The sequence below is a fragment of the Nelumbo lutea genome, chromosome 3 (assembly GCF_056320005.1).
Source record: "Nelumbo lutea isolate HS-2025 chromosome 3, American lotus-T2T, whole genome shotgun sequence".
In the NCBI taxonomy this organism is placed as follows: Eukaryota; Viridiplantae; Streptophyta; class Magnoliopsida; order Proteales; family Nelumbonaceae; genus Nelumbo; species Nelumbo lutea.
This window is the reverse complement of record NC_142686.1, coordinates 10,250,923-10,274,207: the sequence shown is the minus strand read 5'-3', so window position 1 is coordinate 10,274,207 and position 23,285 is coordinate 10,250,923. Positions and strand designations below refer to the sequence as shown.

Genomic DNA, 23,285 nt, shown 5'->3' with positions numbered 1-23,285 from the left:
TGGATTAAGAAATAAGAATTATTCAAAGTGTCTGTCTGTATATAGTATATACATGGAATCATTAATCCACCATAATTTTGGAACTCGTGGATATTAATATTAATATTAATACAAGAATTAATTAAAAGTGGCTTAAAATTACAAATTTAAGTTACGAGGATATACACCGAGCTAGAGGAATATGTATGTTGCACATCATGATCGGCTTTTGTATCACGAGTAGAACCGTGGAGGATTAGCATCGTACATGCACCACATGTAGAACGCCAGTGAGTAGTCGTAATAAAAGGTGCGAACATGGTGGCAATGCAAGAAGCATTAACTGTCGAAAAAGAGCTGGTACAGTTGTCGTGCATTTGGAGAGAGAGAAACTGTAGAGCTTTACCCGCCAGTTCTACTTCGCTATTTGCGTCCCGCCAGGCTTTCTTCAGATAGACTCGAATTCAAAATTTTCCTAAAATGTATATAATGCTCAAGAAACCGAAAGCACAATCGGAAATCAAATGCTAATCTTGATTGCTTTTCCACTCTATCCCACTCACAGTAATCTGCTTCTTACAGTTATTTTCTTTTTCTTTCTCCAGTTTTAAATTCTAGTTGAAAAGTAAACCTTTATTACGCCATAACTCTAATCGAAAAGTACATTTCTCTGTCATTCTCGTGATCGTGCCTTCTCATACCAGTAAATCCTAATTAATTTCAGTATTTTTTTCTTTCTTTGACCCCCTCGTTTGCTTTTCCTGAGAGAGAGAGAGAGAGAGACAATGGTCAATACTGAAACAATTCGGATAGTCGTCGGCATCATCGGTTGGTATTGCAAACCCAAACCCCGTCATGTTTATTTATGAAATCTCTTTTTTGTTTAATGTCTCCGATGAAGAGATTTCTACTTCCTTTTCTTTTCTTGTCTTCGATGGATTTCTTTGTTTTTTTGTTTATCCCGGCCGATTTGAACGTGTGGTGGAATTGCAAAGATTATTGATCTTGTCTTTCTTTCAACGATTATTTTCTTTTCTTTCTTAATAAGTAGCTCTTTCGATTAATGATAATGCGAATGATTTATTTTTCCTTCAAGATACAATGCCATTTCTTGTACGTTTTGTTTTTGATGTTTTATGATCGTCTTGTTTCTGGGTAATATCAACCTCCGCTTGATCTGATGTCTTTTTCTTTAAAACAATGTAAGAGTTTTCTAATAGTGTTTTCTTTGCAGGAAATGTTATATCGTTCGGTCTGTTCATCTCGCCTGCGTAGGCTCTCTCTCTCTCTCTCTCTCTCTCTCTCTCTCTCTCTCTCTCTCTCTGTATTGAAGAAGGATTTGTTTTAGAATACAATATAATGCGTGCTGCATTTCACAGGCCGACGATTGTGACGATCTTGAAGAGAAAGTCGGTTGGGGATTTCTCGCCGATGCCATATATCGCGACGATAATGAATTGCATGCTGTGGGTGTTCTATGGTACCCCGGTCGTCCATCCTCACAGCATTCTCGTGCTCACCATCAACGGTATCGGCCTCTTCTTGGAGATCATCTACCTCACCTTGTTTTTCATCTTCGCCGACAAGAAAAACAGAGTAAGCTTTCACAACACAAACTTCTCTATAGATCTGGTGCTTGCTTGCTTGCTTTTGGCTTATTGATTCGTAATGTCTGTGTGATAGCATCGCTTTTGACCGACGTCGTTAGGCATTGCTTTTACTTTTTCTGCAATCCTAATCCTGTTTTACGTCTAGGCTCTAGAAGAAAGTGGCGGGTTCCAGACATGGCTAGAAACTAGATCAATGCTTCTTCATTCTCCCGCCGAGTTTGAAACTCCGACACTTTAATTGCCTACACTTCCTAGTTCCTGCACTAACCTATCATTTCGTCATACGCGTGTCAAGATCCGTATACCTGATTTTGCACACGTCCTGAACACCTTTCAGATTGTTATTTGCTATTATTGGTGGAATACAGGGAATCAGGTGACCATCGTCGCTAGAATGCGACGGACGTTCCAGCGATTCGAGACCTCAGACGAAGAAAAGGCCATTTTGGTCAATAAAATATTGAATTAGGGCAAGAGTATTTTCAACAACTGGTGTATTTTAGCAGAAAAAAAACTTTAGCTGTTGGGGGATGTTGAGAGAATTTTTAGGAATGTCACGTTATCATAATTAATAAGTAATATTAATTTATTTTTACTAAAAATCAAAGGATGGGCGTATACTCGGCCCAGAAAACTTATAACCAATCAACCGATATTATAAAATTAGTTATAAAACAAGTAATTTTCATCCAAATTCACAAGGGTCAAACGTCAAAGGTTTTCCGATATTATTTCTTTTAGGCATCATAGATTTTTCCATACTTAAAATTAAATCTTTGTTTTTGTTTGTATTTATGTTGTGCAGTTGAAGATTATTGGATTTATATTCTTGGAATTAGTGTTTATGTCGGCAATAATTTTGGGCACGCTGCTGGGTCTCCATACCTACGATGACAGATCGAAACTTGTTGGAACCATCTGTATCGTCTTTGGAATTATCATGTATGGATCGCCCTTGACCATCATGGTATGTATATCTATTTTCTGATGGAAAAATTATCAACTCATGCGCATTCCATGAATGTTAATTTGTTTTTATACGCAATTATGCATCGATGTTTTTTTTTTTTCATTGAGCAGAAAACGGTTATAGTTACTAAGAGTGTGGAATATATGCCGTTCTCTATTTCGATGGCAAGCTTCTCCAATGGAATCTGTTGGCTGATTTATGCTCTCCTTCGTTTCGACCTCTACATCTTGGTAAATGCCAACTTATAGTTTTTGTTTCGTTTGCTTCCCTTTCAATTTAATATATCTCTACTACTGTTTACCAATTACCCAACCAAAAACAGATAAATAACACTATGTATTTTTTTCCACATCAAAGGTAATTTGCTGAGAGTTTCCAAAGGAGATAGGATGTATATCTTCATTTGTTTTGTCTATCTAAATGTTTTAAAAAAAGGGTTGACAGAAAACTTGCTCTTCTTCTAGATTTCCAATGGCGTGGGAGCTGTGCTTGGTGCAGCCCAACTAATTCTGTATTTTTGCTACTGGAAGCCGGGTGATCAGAATGAGAAGAAGTCATCTCAAGTGCAGCTCTCAAGTAGCAGTGCAATGCACAATATGGTTTGATTGCACAGCTGTGCTTAGTGTGGAATGAGGGGAAAAAGACTGACGATTTAAGGGAAATAACATTCGCATTGCCGCATTTCTGTTATATTTGAAGTTGCAGAAAAAAAAAAAAAATGCTCCGTCAAACTCCATGCTCATTTGTACTACTGCAATAGGGGCATTGCAATTTTGTTCATTTTTTCTTCAAAAATAAAATGTGGAATTTGTGCTGGTTCAAATTTGCATTGCAAACAAAATGATTGAATACTTGTCAACTCTTCTTTTTCTTTTTTTTTTTTCTTTTCCTTTTTTTTTTTTTTGTGAATTCACATCTTTGAAATAGTTGATCAACTTCTAAATCACCTTTTATTACCATTTGTACATTAGTAATGGTCTACCAACTTTTAAAATGAACAAAATCAAAACCTATTCAAATATCTTAAAGCATTAGATCATATAAATAGAACCTCTAACATAGATTTTTCCAATTAAATAAGCAACAACAATATAACTATAGTTTGCAAATTGCTAGTAACTATAGCTGATTATGGTTTCCTGCTGGTTATAGTGGAGACTTGGGATTGAATCTGCCTACACCGAGGTTTGGGAGATGGGTTGCCCCGTTGTATAGCCCTGTGGAAAAAAGACAATATAATGAATTATTAGTAGTAAAATATAATGAATTATGACTAAAACTTGGGATTTAGTCACCTAGCGATGATGTCAGGTTTGGTTTGGGTAAAACTTGGGATTTTGTCAAAACCTATTCACTTAGCCAAAAACTATTTGACCTTGGCAGTTGAATCATTAACTTGTTTGACCTGATCATCGGGTCATGGTTGCATACTCAATCTATGTACAAAATTTTAGAGGCCATAACTTTGCATTAGAATGTCCACGATTGATATGATTTTGTTTTCTTTTGGATAACTTTTTGATATCTATGCATCCCAAGGGTCAAAGGTGCCTTGCCTCATTATTTTTTCCAAAAACCCATTTTTTGGGCCTAAGTGTAATTTTTAGTTTATTTATAAATATAAAATAATAAATATGTTACATGTAAAATATAATTTTATATTTATTTTAATTAAATATAAAATAATACATATGTTACATGTAAAATATATTCAATTTATTTATTAAAGTTATTATATATTAACCAACATTACATTATATATTATTTATTGAAAATAACTAACATTACATTAACTACTTAAGTACCTATACTAATGCAACCATGCATGAGAAATAAACAAACAAAGTTTTATGTACTTAAATGTTCGATGATGATTGATGCAATTTACGATGTATAATTGTTTACTTTCACTTCTATGGTTTCATTTTGAATAATGCTATTTTTATGAAGTTTAGTTTGAGCCAACAGGATTTTTAAAACATTTAATTTCTTTAATTCAAGCTTACATTTTAATGTATTATTATTATTTTTTTTATTTTTGAAAATTTCAAAACTCCATGCTTTGCTTCTAAGTTCTAACATGCACGCACCTCACTTTTAGCCTTGTATACAGAAAAAAAAAAAAAAAGAATAACGAGACTTCGTCTGAACCTTTATAGGCTATTATTTTACTGTTCATCTTGGATTAGAAATTTAACATTGACTTTGTACAAATGAATAGCCATCATATTTTTGCTGCGCTTCTCTTTTATTACTTATTGGGTATTTGGTGGTGCAATTTTGAAAGTGCAAATTAGAATTCTCATTAACATCCAAAAAGGATATATTATATACTCAGAACCCTTTTGCTTGCTACCAAATGCCGCTTCAACATATGGATTTCCATTACGGATGATCTGAAGTTCCTCAGAAGTAGTAAGAGATTCTAAACATGTAACTTGAGTTCAGCATTGTCTCCTTTCAGAGAGGGTTCTTTTCACAGTATATAGGACCATGCCATTAGTGTTGTCATGAAATATCTAAAATTTTTCTAAAACAGGGGAGACATGGCTTTATTGTGAAAAAAGATCATTTACTCCTTTTTTTAGGGTAAATTTCTGAAACCTCACTTGAAGTTTTGGTCATTGCAATTATCTCCGATACAGTTGTAATTAGATTCCTTTTGTTAAAATCCTCTAACAAGAGGCATAAAATGTCCAAAATACCCATGCAGTTACTATATATTGAAGCTGATTTCTACAGGAAAAAAAAAAACAACAACAAAAGAAAAAAAATAATTTAAGGCTGTGTTTGATTGCAGTGCAATTTTATTTGCATTAGTACAAATGCATGGGAGTGCAAATGAAAAAAATGTACATTCTTATTTAATTTTGTTTTGGGTTTTACTTTATTCTGCTTCATGTTTTAATTTATTTTATTTATATTGCAATCAAACAAAATAAGCTAAATTTTGAAACAAAAAATAGTGCAAATTTATTTGCATTGCAACCAAAACTAGCATAAAGTTGCAGTTTTACTTTCGAGCGATTGATATGAAGGGAAAATCTAGAAAATAAATCAATTTTGAAAAAGAGACTGGAAGGACTTGGGGTACGATTGATATGAAGAGAAAATTTGGAAAATGAACACTTTGATCAAAAGTAGTTGCATGGGAATTTTGAACATTTTAGTGCCTCTTGTTATAGAGGAATTTAACAAAAGGGGTCTACTTCTACTTGCCACTGTGTGAGAAAGCTTAGGAGAGGTAATTGCAATAAATGCATAGGAGATTTAAGAGATGGTCAAAAACTTCAGGGGAGATTTTAGCAATTTACTATTTTTCTTAAACGACAAGTTTTTTTTTCAAGTAACCGGTTCTTCATGGGTAATACTTGTTCTATTCACATTACAAATGTCTTGTAGCATTTTACATAGCTGATGAACCTTGCAAGATGGAATAATATTTGATTAACCTTCAAACTCTACGAATTATGTAAGAAAGCAAGAGAATTCAGTTCTTTCCCTGGAGAACTTGTACAACACCTAAACTAAAGTTGGGAGTTTTTTTAGCGGACTTTGTGTTATAGGCTCTGCATGAATTTTACTGCTCATGGACCTTCCAAGCCAAATGTGTTGTGTTTTGATCGAAGTTTTCACATTCCTTTTCTCAATCTTTTTTTGCACCCTCTTTTGACAGGGGTCTAATCACATTACCTTTTAATATACAGAAAGACTGAAATCTTGTAACTCACCTTAAATTTGAGTATCAGTGAGCTGAGCTTGATACTTTGAAATTTGAACCTTATCCTGTTATCCAATGGTGGTAAGTCTCAAAATTTGTACTTTGAGATATAATATTGAAAATTGGGAAAACAAGGTGTTTTAGCACATAACACACAATGCACAATTTGACAATTATTTATATCGTGGTTTTAATTTTTAAACACGGGCACCACTGAACACCAGTCACACCACCTTAAGATGACCAAAAAAGAGTGAGAACACAGTCACACACCCTGTTAAATGTTAATGCCGTATAGAGAGTGGTACAAATTTTTGATAAATCGGAGGGTGCTACACAAGACAAGACGGGGATTTTAAAAACCAGACTAGACACGGAACCGCTACCATTGTGGTCGATGGTTCAACGGTTCAACCACCTGATCAGAAGGTTACTGATCAAACCAACGGTTTTTGGCTCAAGGACCGTTATAGGGTGGAACAAAACTGGTTACCTGACCAGCTCCTGGATCAACTGGTCCAACCATTGTGCGCATTTAAAACTGTAGAGTTTAGACTCAAAAACGGGTGGGAGTTTATAAATTAATAAATTTGCTTTTAAAACTGTGCTGCAAACAAGAGATTGTGCACATTTATAAGTTTTTTTTGGACAGTGTGGAATGCATCACGGGAAATTTTCTTTTCTAAAACAGTAGAGTGGATAAGCTGTAAAAGCCGATGGAGGGAGATCCGGTTTTGAAGAAGCCGAATTTGGTAACTTGTATTTCCAAAGGTAGCAGTCGTTAACTAATAACTATTTCAGGATTTTGGTTCGCAGTGTTCCTAGATTTAGCCGTCTGTCCACCCAAACCGGAAACAATTCCAAATTACAGTATCCAGTTGAGTTGGATCATATCACGATAATAATTGAAAACACAGAGACTAGTCTTACAGAACAGGTGGAAGAGCCAGTCCACCCTAGAACTGGCCATTTAAATACACACAATTAGAAAGCAGGAAGGGCAAAAGAAAGCTTTACATCCTCCCATGGGAGAGATAAGATGTTGCCGGGCTTCTCAGCCTATAACACCACCATGCTTTTTTTTTTCCATCTCTGAATTCTCATCTTTTCTCACCTTGAATGCAAATAGGAATTTCTGAGCTTTATATGCATCAAGTTTCCTAGTTATTTCTCTACTCTAAAGGAAGAACTTCTTTCTCAGGGTCCTCGGTACTTGCGGAAGCACAAACAACCTTGAGGCTGATCAAGGGGGATCATGCCTCCACCCTTTGATGTGTCAATGGCCTCTAACATGGACACCACCTCATCCATCTCCGGCCGCTTGTCAGGGTTTGCATCCCAGCATCGCTTCATAATATTTGCCAGAGAGCTTGGGCAACAGCGTGGTATTTCCGGCCTCAGATTCTGCAATTTCAAGTATAGTTTAAGATGAATTCTTAAATTATATGTTGGACTCTAACCATTGGCTGGAGAAGGAAGGGATCATTTATGTTATGTACCTGGCGGACAACAGCAGATGTCACTTCTGAGAAGCTAAGATCGGGATAGGGCATGTCACAACAATATATTTCCCACAAGCAGATACCAAAACTGTAAACATCACATTTCCTGTTATATGGGTTTCCATTGAGGACCTGAAATGCAGGCATCCACCTATGTCAATGGTGATAGGTTAGAAACACATTATATCTAATTCAGAAATTCAATTCATGACATTTCTTGTCACTGATGTAGGAAATCAATTGGTGTCTGGTGAAGCTTCAAAACAGATAAAAGAAATCACCACTCATTAAAAAGAAAGCAAGAAATTGAAGGGTTAGGTGCACTGGAGGAGTTTTTCAAGAATGACCATCACTTCACCAATTCATCCACTCATCATGTGGCAAATTTGGGACTAAAAGACCTCAGCAATGTTGGAAAAAACACCCCTTTGTGGGCATCTTTTCAAGTGAAGATTAAAAATGTCCGAGCATGAGGTCAATATGGTAATTATCCAAAAACACAAATTGGGTATAAATGCTGAGCATTGCCTACCAATTTTACGTCACCATGAAACAGGGGTTGGATTGGTGCAGTCTGGGAACTTTCCCAAAATAAAATAACATAATAAATTGGCAAGGTAAATTTTGCTGTAGATGAGCTAACTTTTGTACCTCGGGAGCCATGTAACCAAGGGTCCCTGTCTCACCCGTCATATCATTAGGATTTTGAGCCTCCACACGAGCAACCCCAAAGTCAGCTATTTTTACAGTCCGTGTCTTATCTAGAAGCATGTTCTCTGTTTTCACATCTCTGTGAACAATCTTCTTTGAATGAAGGTAACTCAACCTATACAACGAGGAAAAAAATCCTTGTCAATTTTCTGCTCTCAGAGAGTCGCTCTGACCAATTAAAGGTTGCATATTGCTAATAGACACCTCAACTGTTAAATATCCATGAAAATTAATATATGAAACTGACTGCTTTGAATAGTTTAAAATAACAAGATGTAAAGGAGTCTAACCCTCGTGCAAGATCCAGGGCCAATTGGACAACAACTTTAAAAGCTAGCTTCTTTCTCCGGTTCTTTATAAGGTAGGACTTTAATGCACCCCCAGGAAGATATTCAACAACAACACAACAAACATTACTTGGCATGTCAATTTGACCATTTTCTGTTTGTATGTTAAGCTCTGATGCCCCCATTATAGCCCCTATAAACTGCAAAGAGATGAATACAAACATGAGGGTCAGCATCTGAGAAACATTCGATAGAAGATTAATCGTGAGAATCATGAAAAACAGATATTGCCCACTCTATACTGATAATAGAGGGCGATATCACATGAACAATCTTGAATGTGCTTCCCTATTCATGTACTGAACATTAGGACTGCAAAATCAACCCTTCAGATAAAACATTTCCCAACAATATGTGACAAAATCTACTCCATGCCAAATTACATATTTCCGCAAATAGGAAACTTAAGAACATGAGAAGTTAAAAACAAGAAACTATGGATGACATCTTAAGAGGGTGGTAGACCATGGCTTATTCCTCAACTGCACCTAATATCCCTATGGAGTGGCAATCACCAGCTCTTAATCAAGTTGGATTAGATTTTGAAGGGTTACCATGACCAACCCAGGCAATTCTGGTAGTAGGAATAGGAGTAGTTTGTCACAACAATGGAATAATACTTGCAATCTTTTCAGGGCCCATAGGTGTTGGGGATTCCAAACAGGGCTGAGCATTATTTGTTTAGTTTTTTTGGCTCAGCTATTTTGGTTTGGTTAATTCTATTTTCAGAATTGCAAATTTGGTTAACTGCAAAAAAAAAAATATTAACTGCATTTCACTATAATATATATATATATATATATATATATATATATATATATATGTAATGAAATTCGGTTTTAACCAAAACAAACAAAAAATTTAAGTTTCAGTTATTTCAATTTTTCTGTAATTCGGTTTCAGTTTGGTTTTTCATTTTTCAATTTTGGTTTATTTGGTTCAGTTTTTAACTGAATAAATCAAGCATTCAACCCTAATTCCAAAGAGCTGAATTACTTGTATTACAATGTTTGAGACAGGGCAAATTACTCAATTTCAGAAACCTGATAGTGGAAGGGGATTCCAAGGATAGTAAACTGGTTAAGGAATAACAAGCAGGCTTCTTGGCAATACCAGCATGCGATGAAGGAAATCAAGCATCTGCTAATAGAGATGCTTGTCACTTTCGTATGGGTGTAAACAACAGCCAATAACTTGGGCTGGTTCAATTACAAAACAAAGGGTAATCTTAGGGCAGATTCGGAAGAATTGCTTGGGGAAACATACCACACTGATGTATAAATAGAAAAATAGAAAGTTGAGGTTGGTTAGCCATGGCTAGTCCAACTACATATTTAAGCATCCTGTTGTAAGTCATTCTTTTCTCATATTGTTAAAATTTCCATACTGTCGAGAACACATGAAAAAGGTTGAAAACAAGAAACAACCTATATATCACTGGAAAATTGGAATCAGAGTATGATAACAGGCTAAACATACAATTTAGTGGGATTGCTAGCTACCTAGAGAAAATACTCGATCTACTTCTAGGACCAGCTCTGGAAGCAGATCATATTATATGGATCAAAACTCCCCCCACACTTGCAGCCTTAAATCAGATCAGTTTGAGATTGCAAAACTAATAAAATAAAAAAAAGGAAGCAACTCTTGGTTTTACTTGCATTGAATTCTAGAAATTTGTTTAGAAAAGCAACCCAATGAAATGATTAGGTGGTACATGTAAACATCTTGACAGAGTTTATTAAAAATTATAAGGACATCATGTTGAAACACAAGCAAATAGAATGGCAATGACAATGATGATGTAAGCATAGTTAATAATGTGTTCACTTCTCCTAAAGATATGCACTAGTAGGGATAGCGATTTCTTTTCCATATTCATCCACTATAGTTTTGTTAAATTGTGCCATGTGACTGGATAGGTTTAAAGACAGGAATATAGTACTATGATTCACTATTTAAGACAAAAATCTATGCTCGGATTATTAAGCTAATCATTCTCATTAATTATGATTTAGCTAACTAGATCATTTAATAGCTTCAAGCATTCTTCATTTCTAACACACACTCAAGAATGGATTATATAACAGGAAAATATGAGGTTGAAGACTCATTGATTTGTTTTCAAGAGTCTTATTATTTTTTATAAATGTCTGTACTACACAACTCACAGAGGTTTGATCACTTCAAAATAGCTTTACAAATATACAATTGTACTGGAGAATACTATTTTAGAATTTTTTTTGTATCCAGATTCTCAAAAGCTGCAACTTAGACATGCGTCCTGATGATAGGCATAATATAGGATATCATATTGATATATCCAAGGTTAGCCCATCAACAATTTATTACAGAACTATGAAGTTAGTTTTAATTTTTTTGTAAATGCTAACTCAAGCACCAACCACCTCAACTGAAACATTTTGTAGGCAATCCACGGAACATTAAAAATGAGAAAAAGAAAGACTCAAAGAATAGATGGTTAACCTTGGTTACATTTGGATGATCAAGCTTATGCCAAACAGCAACTTCCTGGGTAAATGCCGACCTCAGTGAGGCAATTTCAGCTTCTGTCCTCTGGCCCTCTTCTCCCCAGTCAAGTAATTTAACTGAAGATATATCAGAGTGAACCCTACTGTTAGTGAAACATTCTTAAATTTGAAATTATAGTTATTTATATGAATTTAGGAAAAAAAATATGTTCATCCCTTCATAGATATCTGATAAAATTGAAAGGATAGAAGGAAGATAGGTAGTGTGCTGCACATGGATGACATGCACCAGATATGGTTCTCTTTTTTTGCTAAAAAATATAACCAAATAAACAAAGGAGTGAAGCCCTGGCAGCAGAAAGGCTCTTCACCTTAAATTGAGATCAAATCAAATAATAGATTGCCTCACACAAAAATCAAATTTAATAAAGGGTTACATAGTTTTAGCTTGTGATTACAGATCCAGTGTGGGACCTCTTGTAACTTAGCCAGTCTATATCGTTCACTAAAACCAACTGAATGTACTTTTCAAATGTATTTTGTGTGAGTTTATCCACATTGTAGATGGACACAGACAAGCGTGAACCAAAAGCCAGATATGATCACATGAAAGTTCGGGAAAAGGAAACTGAAACACGACTATTTTGGAAAGTAGTCCAGTTACCTGCCAACCCAACCCACTCTCGTGAACTACAGGTACAGTAAGATTAGATTCACAGGCATTAGATACTAACCATGCCACGAGAATCAACAGAAATTGGAGCATTTTCCAATGGAAGATGATTGAAGGGCAAAAAATTAAAGCTAAGAAAATGAGAAAAAAAAATACAACAACAAATGGCAATATGGTTCCTTTACCACTAAGCTAAACAAGGGCCCAAAGGAGGCTTCTCACAAAAGCCTAATGAAACCAAAATCCAGGTCTGAACAGAACACATGAGGAATTCTCTAGGAGTAATCTTTAAGAATCTTTAACTGGATCAGCGATGGAAAGTCTACTCTTTTTGGAAACCAAATTAAACTAACTGGGTATCTTTAAAAAATGCTCAATTGGGGGGGGGGGGGGGGGGGGGGGGGGAAGGAAAACAAGATAAAATAAAAACAGATATGTGAAATAAGTCCAAATGCAAATCCAATAAGACAAGAAAATTCAAAGAAAAATAGAAAGAATAAATCCAAATAAATTTACCATAGGAAAAAAGGGCCGGAGGAAGAAAAATATGGGGGAAAGGAAGTTGAAACCAAGCAGAAAGGCAATGAGCAGCTCAGAATGAAAAGGAAAGAGAAGAACCAAAAAACTCAAAAAGAAGAACTACAAATGAGCATATTAAAGATGTTAAGTTAAAAACAAATGGAACAAATTAAAAATAATAATAATAAGATATTCAGAAAAGAAGAAAAAGCAAGGAGAAACAATGACTTACAGAGAAAAAAAAAAGGAAAAGAAAACCACTATGTATGCATGGTTGGGGAGAGGGGAGGGGGGATTGGGCTTTCTCACCTGCGACGTCCTGGCCATCATAAACCCCTCTGTGAACGGTGCCGAAGGTACCACGAGCAATAGCACCCTTTATAATAAGCTTACTGGGATCGATCTCCCACTCTTCCCTAGTGACCCGCTCCTTCTCTCCCTCCTCCTTCTTCTTCTCCATAGTCCATGCTCTACTGAGATGCCTCTCTAGCTGTTCATCCAATCTCTTCAGATCAATTTGATCTGCCCTAACAAACCCATCACTGCTCTCCTTCATTTCTCTTCCTATGTATTTACTATGTCTCCCAATCAAAACAACAAATCAGTCTTTTTCTTCTTTAACTATAACTATCTCTATCTATTTCCACAACAAAGAAAGACAAGAGCAACTGCTGTTGTTGTAGTTGCAGCAAACGAGAAAGAGGGATGGTGGGTTTCTGTGTTCTTCCTCTCTTTCTTTCTCTGTTGCACAGTTCCACTTCTCTTTCTCTTCTCCTCTTCTCTCCTCTCTCTCCCTATCATCCATGTGGGCACATGGATTGCCTGAACACAACGTGTGTTTCTGACCCACCTCGGTCTCCTCTTCTATTTTATTTTCCTATTTCTTCCTTCTTTATAATCTCTCTCTTCTTATATTAGTCTTTATCTTAGGTTGAGGTTGAATGGTTGATCATTTGATGGGTTCACGGTCAATGTACTTTTCCGCAACTAATCTCCTTAAAAGCTGCCTTCCGTTGATACTGGAAAACAAATGGAGGTTGGATAGGATAGTGAATGTGATCTCCGTATAGATAATAGCTTTAAGCTTGAAATATGATGAAATCACAGTTTTTTCTTCTGTTTAGAGATAGAACCAGATTACTCTTCTGTTTTTACCTTATTTATTGGGCTTGTGTAGTTACATTTGAATTTGTTTTCTTTGGTAGGCATAGCTTTACTTTGTTGAAGTTGAACACTACAAAATTCCACTACCATGACCATCAAATCAATCCATAAGCAATACAATTCAACACACTAATCGAAATTAGTGGGGGGTTGAGTTTGATAGTGTGATGGATGGAAATTATTTGATTAAAAAAAAAGCTATTCCAGAATATCCAGGTCAATTGTTTTTAGTTTTTACTTCTGTACCATTAAACAAAATGGTTATTTTAGGAATCAGGCCTTTAAGCTATTATTTATATCAATTGGGAGGGACAAGGAACGGCTAAGATCTCATGATGGGTGGGGTCGTTTCCACTTTCTTGATTGGAGGACAGAAGGGGGAAACCACACCTTAGTCCTTAGCCAAGAATTGCTACATACTAGCGCCATATCTGGGGGAAAATTCTTCACTCTTCAGGCATTATTCATGATTGTGTACTGCAACAGACAGAGGAGGTTATAATAAGAGTATATGTGGAATCTTGTCGTGGAGGACAAGAGGTGTGAACCCAGGACCTTTACCTAGGGAAAGCGCATTCGCCTATCTGTAGATAGGCTATGAGAGACCCCATAAAGGTCCATCATCCATGCAATGCCAAAAATAACAAAACCATTGGCAAAATGGGCCCTTCTCTCTCCGGGTTGAATGAATCAGAGAGGAAGAATGAAAATTAAGAGACAAAGACCTAAGGCCCCATTCACATGTTTGTATGCAATTGAGGCCATGACTTGATGCTTCTTCAAATTAAACATTAACATGGAGATGTACCATAAAAAGTCAAATCTCGAAAAAAAAAAAGAAAATAGAAGAAATGGAAGGGAAAAGTTACATATGGGGAGAGATGGGTGTCTTTTTCATGTATCCATTTATTTTGGTTCAACAGTTCTTTATCTAATAGAGATAATGTAGAAAATGTTATCTAAAAGGAAAGGGTCTGGATGGTATCAGTTAAATTCATTGGCCATTGTCATTAGAAGTTTAGTTTGAACTTTGAAAAACACACTAAAAGTTGATAAGGACGATGGTTGAGTCAGGCAGGGAGCGTTAATTACTTTGATCAATTTGAAGAAAAACAGAGGCTGCTTAACAGGCATATAGAGCCAATCGTTCGTCTAATTCCAGTCTGTGTAAGAGATTTGTTTGAGTTAGAACTTAACCCAATTGGATGGTGGTCACTCAATTGTCAATAGTTGTCGAAAGCATGAAGTGGGAATGCAGAAAACAAAATCTAAACGTCTCTCAGGGGTTAGATTAATTATGTATTGTTGACCTTGAATAGACTGATGTGGAGATATATGTGTAAATTATTGATAATATGTGTACTTTGATAATAATTTCTTCATTGTAATTATCTCATAAGTTATGTTTCATATTCCACATTAGATGAATCCTCTAAGAACAACTAATGAGACAATAATGGAGCTTTTTTTTTTTTCCTAAAAGAGACAATGGAGTTACCCTTAAAAAAGGGCTTCAGTTCAAGTAAATAGTAAATTCAACAAATTGCTTTTTTCTTTTTTTGTTCTTTTGTTTTCTTTTTTTGGTAATTTGCATTATCAACAAACACGACAACCACAAGGCTACCCCATGTTGTGTAGCGGTGTAGCCCATTACCGAAAGAAAGGTGGTTGAGATTGAAGCTCTGCCACAAAATCTAAAATCTGCATCATAATGGGATAGATTATAGTTTTGAAACTCTGGAATAGATGAACCTGTATTTAGCACACAATATCCAAATATATTAATGTGTCATATGGGGAGGGGTTTTGGGCAATTAAGGAACATATCCAAGAAATAAGTGTGACAGAAATGTATATATTGAAATGAATGAGTGTATAAAAAAACTCATTCTTAAGAATTTAAGAATAGTTTTAATAGGTAATAAAATGAAGGAAAGTATATTAAAATGGTTGACCTCTGGTCATATGCATAGAAAACCATTAATAACAATCTTTTTTTTTTTTTTTTGATAATACAAGGGAATAAGGAGAAACTATTTATTACAAGTTGAAGGGACTAGAAGGACAAAGGGTAGACCTAAAAGAAAAAAAGACATTGATAGTAAGAAATGATTTAAATGCCAAATAATTTAACAAATGGATATGGACAACAAACAAATCAAACTGTTGAAATAGAATTCATGTAGCTGGCGCAATATTATTGGGATAAGGCTTGGATGATGATGAAAATGGGGAGAAGTCAAATTTAATTTAGACAGCTAAAATTCTTTTACTAGCATGTTATGCTAATCCACACATCATCAATGTATCCAGCATCATTACTGTAGCATAGAGTTCATGCGTGTCATGGAGAGAACCCTGTGGACAGCCAAATCTTTCTCAAGCCCATCCTTTAATTGGATCAGCTTTTCTGCAAGTAATCAGTCCATAGATATAATAATTGCATCAAAAATTTAAAGGGAGAACAACGGTTCAGTCCAAGGTTGGAATTTTTAGGCCTAAAATACAGTTGGGTGGGTATCGATTCTGAATTGATGCCAATTCATGGGTGGGTATTGATGTATAAAATGAAATTTTTGACATTTTAAATGTTTATAGTTTTACGGTGGAATTTAGAAATCTGCATTAAGTTTATCCGTGCTTTATAGATTAATTAAATAATAAAATATAAATATCGAAAGTTATGGTAATCAATTCAAATCCAAAGTTTAAATTGAGCCGTGACAACCTCCTCTTATGTAGAACCTAAAACCTGTTGCATGAGAGAGCTAAGGTGGATTACTTAGATACTCTTAGGTATAGGTTTTTGAAAATACCTATAAATATGATGACAAATTACTTAAACCTCCCTGACAAATGCTTTAGCTTTTGACAATTATTGGAGTGAAACACCCCAAAAAGCTCTTTTACACATACATTGCAAACCTGTCATTTTAAACAATAGAAGTAGGTGGGGTTTGAGTGGTTTTATAAACTTGGAGAGACAAGTGGGGTCTGTTTCTTCAATACTATCAAAGGGTAAAGTTGGTATATAAAATGTTGTATTTTTCTGTCTGAAGAAAAAATAATAGGAGAATCACTGTAATTTTATTGTGTCCATCCAGGTCAAACTAATGAAAGGGGGGTTATTTGTATAATTTTACTGAAATGTAATGGAAAATATTTGAAAAGCTAAAAAATATAGGAGATTAAAGCAGTTTTAGAAAAACGCATTATTACCCCCTTAATTATTTTAATGGGCCCCCAAATGAACATCCTGTCCCAGCCTGCAGGGGCTGCGAACCCATAGATCGAACGCCCATAGAGAGAGAATGCGTTACACCTTTACCCTATAAGCATTACCATGTCTCTTCTAGCATTGGTGGCTTATACCTGAACTTTGTCCCAATTGTGAATTAATTTATACGTCGTAATTAATGATTCTGTTATATCTGCCTCAAGCCAAATTTTCATCATTAACATGCTCAATGTATATCTCTTAAGGGTGAAACACTTAACCAAGTTTGCATGCTTAAAAAAAAGGATTTAGATACACAGTAGCTAGAAGTTTTGAGCTGAAACATTACCCTCCAACACATGGAGTTCTGGGCCCTTTAGCAAGCTTGTTCCCAAACAATGGGGCCATCAAATCTGTTCCTTATTATTGCGATGGTTTTTTAATGTTTTTTTTTTCTCATTAAATCTATATTAAATAAATTTCATACTTATCTTAATTAAAATATAAAAGTTAAATCCAAACACTATATGTTGTTAGACTTTTTATGACTAACAATTATTATACACTCCTGCTGCAATGTATTTATGATTGAATTAATTAGGTTGAATATAAGGATGCCAACGGATGAGGTAAAATGGTAAACCGGCATTGACCCAACTGGGTCAACCTTGATAAAATTTTTGATAAGGTTTATCGGCACCAAAACCAATTCATTGACATAGTATCATTGCAACATTTGTAAATATAGCCTTGGTTGAACGTATACATAGAGGCACTTTTTATAAGATGGGCCAAAGTGTCGGTATATTTGAGAGATAAGACTTAGGGTTCGTTTGGTAAGTTTTTTTGAGAAGATTTTTTGTTGTTTTGATAGTTAAAAGACGTATTGGGCTTTTGACATAAGATCTGGGCAGTCCGAAGATTGATTGGCATATGTGCGTCTTTTTGTGTATTGTTTTGGGTCTTTTCGCGCGAGATTAAATCGTGAAAGATGCAGGAAGCTTTACTTGGAGCTTCCCGAAATCAGCCCAAAGTGGGCTTCACACATCTTTTCGGCGTGCCGTCTTTTAGCGGCTAGATTTTCCACATGTCAAATGAAAATAGACCGATTTTCGGTCTTCACGGCTTGTAAACCGCCAAAAGACCATGCAAAAAGACTCGTCAAACGGGCTATCAAATAAGTTAGGCCTTGTTTAGCACATCTTTCCTTGTGGGTTGTTGGTTATTTAAAAGTTCAGCAGCCCGTGTTTTTGTTTATTCACGTTTGAATGGGGGAAGATCTAGCAGTTGAAAAACTGTGCCCCCCCCCACCCCCAAAAAAGATGCAAAAAGCTTGATTCAAATTTATTTTGGGAAGTTAGAAATGGAGCTTCTCACCTGTTTTCGTCTCGTTTTCATGCGGAAAGATGCACCTCCAACCAAACGGTCTGTGGGAGCTCAATATGTCTTTTGAATGTCAGATCTTCCAAAAGATCTTTCAAAAAAACTTATCAAATGACACCTTGGTTTAATTACTTTAAAGAGTGAAGAGCCAGCCGATTTGAGCTACAAGGATTTTTCACCAAACGTTTATAGAGCTGTATGTGTAGGCCCACCTAGGCATTGCCTTTCAGCCATTCCAAACATGCACTCAATACCCCATTTCACTTAGTCGGGTTTGGACCAGTGTCTCTAGATATGTTCCAATTAAGCCAAACATATATTTTATATTTAACCCGACCCCATTGATATCCCTAATCTGATCCATCTAATCCAATAAAAACAGCTTAAGCTCATTTTAGGAGTACAAATACAAATATGTAGAGTGTAAATATTTATAAAATAGTACAAAATACAAGGTTTTGTACTCTACATATTTGTATTTATAATCATTCCAAATTGAGCCTTAGGCTCTATTTGTTTGCAATACGAACACGGAATCAGAGTATTTATGTACCCCGGTTCGCGTTTGCGAGTGTTTATTTGATATGTAAAAAAGTAATGATTATCAGATTAAAAATGTATTTTTTGACACTTTTGTACTATGAAAAGAATGCATCACTATACATATTTTTTGATAATTAACTTTTTTACCAAAGTTAAGACATTGGAGTATAAGATAGTTGGAGCATTTATTGTTGAGCCCACACTTGCACCTATTTCAAACAAACAACATGAGTGCAAAAACATTTTAAAATGTGAATCGTATTTGCATTTATGAACCGAAAAAAGGGTAAATATATAGTGTACATATTTACTTTCATATTTGGATGAATAAGGATTAAATTTTCATTTTTTACCATGCCGTGCTCTTTTTTAACCTAAGAAGAGTGATTGGTGCCAAATCCAAAACAGTTTTTCTAAGAGCACAAATTTGACATAGTTGCAAATAAAAATAATTAAAAAAAATAACAGTTTGTGGTGGTTATAACAAGTTGGGATTGCCAATAGAATACCTTCTAACACTTTATCAACTTAATCTAACATTGAGACGAGGGGTTACCATAAAAATGAGACCTTCCATGTATGAGATGTGTGGTGTCAGATGGTGTCAATAGGTTGTTGAAATGTATTTTATTGGCTGGTGATTCAGATTCGGTTAATGACAAGATATTATACGACAGGGAATATAATCGACATTATTTTTTTGAACCCTCAAGACAAAATCCATTCAATTAACAATACAATCATATTTCTTTTGGGGTACAAACAATACAATCAGATGGGAGGAAAGCAACAAGAAAAGAAGGGATCTTAGACCACGTATATGAGATTTACGGAGCATGTTAGCCTTATTGCCATGTACCAACCCGGGAATGTATTTTAATGAATAATAGCACAATGATAAACAAATAGCCATGCTTGTATTCAGATTTTTGTCCACAAGAACCCTACCCATTGGACAATTACAGTGGCACTGAACACTTCTCATACTTGTATATTGTCATTTATGAGAAATGTTCCAATGTACAGTTGTGGTGTCCTATGGATAGGTGTGGGTAGGGTTCTTGTGGGTTAGATGGGCCTTGCAATCGTCAGTATACCAATAATGCACCAAGGAGGAGGATTATCGGACTATGGATCACCTGTCCACGAGAACTCTGTGCACATCTACTCACAACACACTACCCCCATGAATTGGAAATATCTCCCTTGCATAATATCATGTAGGAGGATGAAATATTCTCTATGTATGACTGTGATGTTATGTGGGTAAACGTGGGCAGAAGATCCGAACTCTATCAATACCCCTAACAAGGATTGTATCACATTTAGAATTGTACAGAACCCTAGCCAGCTTCAATCCTTCATAAAATGAAAAATGTATATATGATTTTACCTCCAAAACATAAAATAAATTGAAAATAAAATTTGATGAGATTTTTCTCTTTCGTTGAATGGCCTACACAATAGAGAGTAGCCCGTCGTCCACTAAACCCATAACACCCCCACCAAAATAAGGCTATGATCCATTTTTTATCCATATGTCAGGTCATCTGGATATGGGTGGATCCATTTTTTATCCAACTATAAATGGTTTGAGTTTTTGCCACACCCCTTTAAACCGAACCCAATCCAAACGGAAATTGAATTATCGGCTACCCCGCAGGTTTGTGTAGTGATTCTTTTTCTCTTTTCAAAATTTAAACTATGTACCGATACCGAAAATACATTATGCGGGAAAAACATCTTAACAATCAAAGATTTAATAACAGTGTTTACCAAAGGAATTGCATGGATAAATTAACCTCCAATTGGAAGGAAAATGTAAAACATCGCCAAAAGATAACCTCCACCTTTTATGCTTTACCTTTTTTTTTTTTTTGTGTTTTTATTTCCACGGGGCTATAAACAGGGTAGTCCATCCCTTGTACATAGGAATTTGGATAGAATTCAGAAATCTGCATCAGTGTATCCATATTTTTTCCTATTAGTTAAGGGTAATTTTTCGGCTCTAATATCAATAAAAATAATATATTTAATAAAATTATAAAAAAAAGCCACTTTTTCTCTCTACCCATTTTTTCTCCTCCTTCCTCACCTACCTTCGACAGGCCCTGTTCACCACCATTTTCGAGAACACCGAACTTCCAACGGCAGTACTATCCCAACATTCTCACACAACTCCGGCGCATATCTGATATCTCAATCATCGCTCGATTTCATTTTCTTCCTCTTTCATTTCTCCTCTTCACCCCACCGTTCAAGGCTTTTTGTAAACAATCCACGAAAGCTTTGTTCCTGGTCCTCATCACTGGTTAATTCGAAAGCTCTGTTCTCGGTCCTCATCACCGGTTAACCAGTTCGAAATGGACTTTTCCATCCTCCTTTTCCATTTCGAAGGAGATTTACAATTAAGGGGATCGTCCTTGCCCATCAAACTTTCGATCGCAAACCGTTTCGCCACCGTTGGTTGAGAAAACAGCTCGGAGCTGAGCTAACTGAAATCTCCCGTGTACATCGTTCTCAGTCGGGCCAAAATCTGCCCAGGTAAGTCCTGCTTGCGTCTTTTTTTTTTATATATATACATATTTCCGTTTCTTCTCCTAGTTTCTTGCCATAAAGTTTTTGGCATTGGGCTGGCTCTCGGAGCCAGTGAAGAAGCTCCCTGCCTAACCAGCTTCAGTCAAGTTTCTAACACACCCACCTCTACCGTATTTCACATACTTAATCTATGGTTAACTAGTTATTTATCTTCTTTTAGTTGTGCTTATCTTTTGCGATTCTAAATTAATGTATTTGTTAGAAGTTTCTCTTCGGATGATGCTTTTGCTTGCCCATGGTGCGTTAGTTTTCTTTTTTTTTTTTTTTCTTCTGTTCAAGGCTTAAACTCTGTTCAGAATAAGAAGTCTGTGAAGTTTCAAATCCTGATGTATCATTCCCTTTCAATCAGTAGTTCTATCGATCTGTTATTCGCTAGGTTTGCTTTACTTAAAATTGATACTGGCATGGAATTTACTCTGATTTCAAGAGTTATATTTCCTGTTCTGTAAGTTAGATTTAATGGTCGTCTGGTTGGATCTTTTGAGACTGAGATGAGAAGCATGAAGTCTATTTAGTTGTTGGATGTCACTGAATTATGATCTCGGAGGCAATTGTTGGTGTGATGATTCCCGTTGTTCGTTTCATCTGCCTCTGCCTCTGCCTCCGCCTCCGGCAACAGGCGGAGATAGCAGGCGGCTGTGCTGTTAAATGTATTGGAAGAAAAAGATGAATAGTAATTTTATCCTTAATTAATATTATTTTTAAAAAGTGTGTTTATTTTTTTAAAATTATTTTTAAAATATTATTTTTATTGATGTTAGAACCCAAAAATTGTCATTATATGCTATTATCCCATTTGGATTTGCACCTCACACAGTAAGTGGCAACCATACGTAATAACAACAATGACAACATAAAAGGATGGAAATATTCTCGATGTGCGGCTTCAAGTACTGGAGTTTGTGTGTTGTAGTGTGTCGTGAGGAGCAAATCTAGTTTTTTATTCATATTCATAACCCCTTTCAATTCTTGTAAGCGGTGATAGCGGGATTTGATCCAATCTACTGCAATCAGCCAAGACCTGAACCAGTTGGCACTTGGCACACTGTCAACTGATACACTCCACTCCTGGCCTCCACCAGAAATAACTCGAAAATATACAACTAAATTACTTTTTTCCTTTGCTCAAGAATAAAGAAAAAGAAAAAATGAAAAATAATAATAATAATAATAATATCCAATCATTATGTGGAAAAACAAGTTATTCCCTCGGTTAACACTTGGGCCTCTGATATCTTTTCTCTTTTCACAGGATTGATATACAAGCCCTCAACTACAACGGACCTCAGATTCATCAATCAGCCTTTGACTCGAAAGCGAATTTGTTTTCTGCCCTCAATTCATTTAAAACAATAACAATTATTATTAATTATGAATGATGTTATATCACGTACATGAAATCAGCTTATGGGTTTTCAGTTCTTTTGATCTGTAAAGAACAGATAAGAGATTGCGGCTGAGGGTGGTTTTGTTTCTTCCCGTCGAAGTCTCAGATATTATCCAGCCAAAAAATAAGAAAGAAAAGGTCACGAATTTATCAACTCAAAGGTGGTGCAATAAAGGCGTAAAATAGACAAGCAAAGCAAACACGTTAAAGGGCAAATCCCGTGACTTTGAACCATCTCATGATTCTCATCTCATCTCCCCAGTCCCCAGTCTGGTCCTTCTCTATTAAGCCTTCTGCCATGCGAGAAGGATACCTTGTTAAAGGATTAACTCATAAAAGAAAGCTATCTTAGCACGAGGTTGAGATCGGAGGTCGCTGCGACACGGTCACAATCAATAGTCAACATTCAATACATATAGTCATATACACGAGAACAAATTCAATCCAAACACAGACGGAGAAAAGAAGA

General features: G+C 35.7%; 2 protein-coding genes and 1 long non-coding RNA gene across 4 annotated transcripts; 2 read left to right on the top strand and 1 right to left on the bottom strand.

Annotated features, from left to right (window-relative positions):
- Window positions 1–482: 482 nt before the first annotated feature.
- Window positions 483–3,382, top strand: LOC148862862 (bidirectional sugar transporter SWEET5-like). Its single transcript, XM_088977140.1, has 6 exons — window positions 483–807; window positions 1,214–1,250; window positions 1,359–1,575; window positions 2,395–2,556; window positions 2,670–2,789; window positions 3,024–3,382. The coding sequence occupies exons 1-6, from the start codon at window positions 765–767 to the stop codon at window positions 3,162–3,164; spliced, it is 720 nt and encodes a 239-aa protein (XP_088833266.1). The 5' UTR covers window positions 483–764; the 3' UTR covers window positions 3,165–3,382.
- A 3,776-nt stretch (window positions 3,383–7,158) lies between these two features.
- LOC148862861 (serine/threonine-protein kinase 52-like) lies at window positions 7,159–13,658 on the bottom strand. The gene is made up of 6 exons (XM_088977862.1): window positions 12,834–13,658; window positions 11,328–11,449; window positions 8,784–8,980; window positions 8,434–8,608; window positions 7,780–7,914; window positions 7,159–7,684 (listed from the first exon to the last, which is right to left on the bottom strand). The coding sequence occupies exons 1-6, from the start codon at window positions 13,078–13,080 to the stop codon at window positions 7,478–7,480; spliced, it is 1,083 nt and encodes a 360-aa protein (XP_088833988.1). The 5' UTR covers window positions 13,081–13,658; the 3' UTR covers window positions 7,159–7,477.
- Window positions 13,659–20,889: 7,231 nt separating this feature from the next.
- Window positions 20,890–22,818, top strand: LOC148862860 (uncharacterized). 2 transcript variants are annotated; one of them, XR_016109734.1, is made up of 2 exons: window positions 20,890–21,375; window positions 22,682–22,818. It is a non-coding gene; the product is annotated as an uncharacterized LOC148862860 (long non-coding RNA). The 2 variants fall into 2 exon arrangements; XR_016109735.1 differs by lacking the exon at window positions 22,682–22,818 and adding an exon at window positions 21,884–21,963 and having other exon boundaries at window positions 20,907–21,375.
- The last annotated feature ends 467 nt before the right edge of the window (window positions 22,819–23,285 follow it).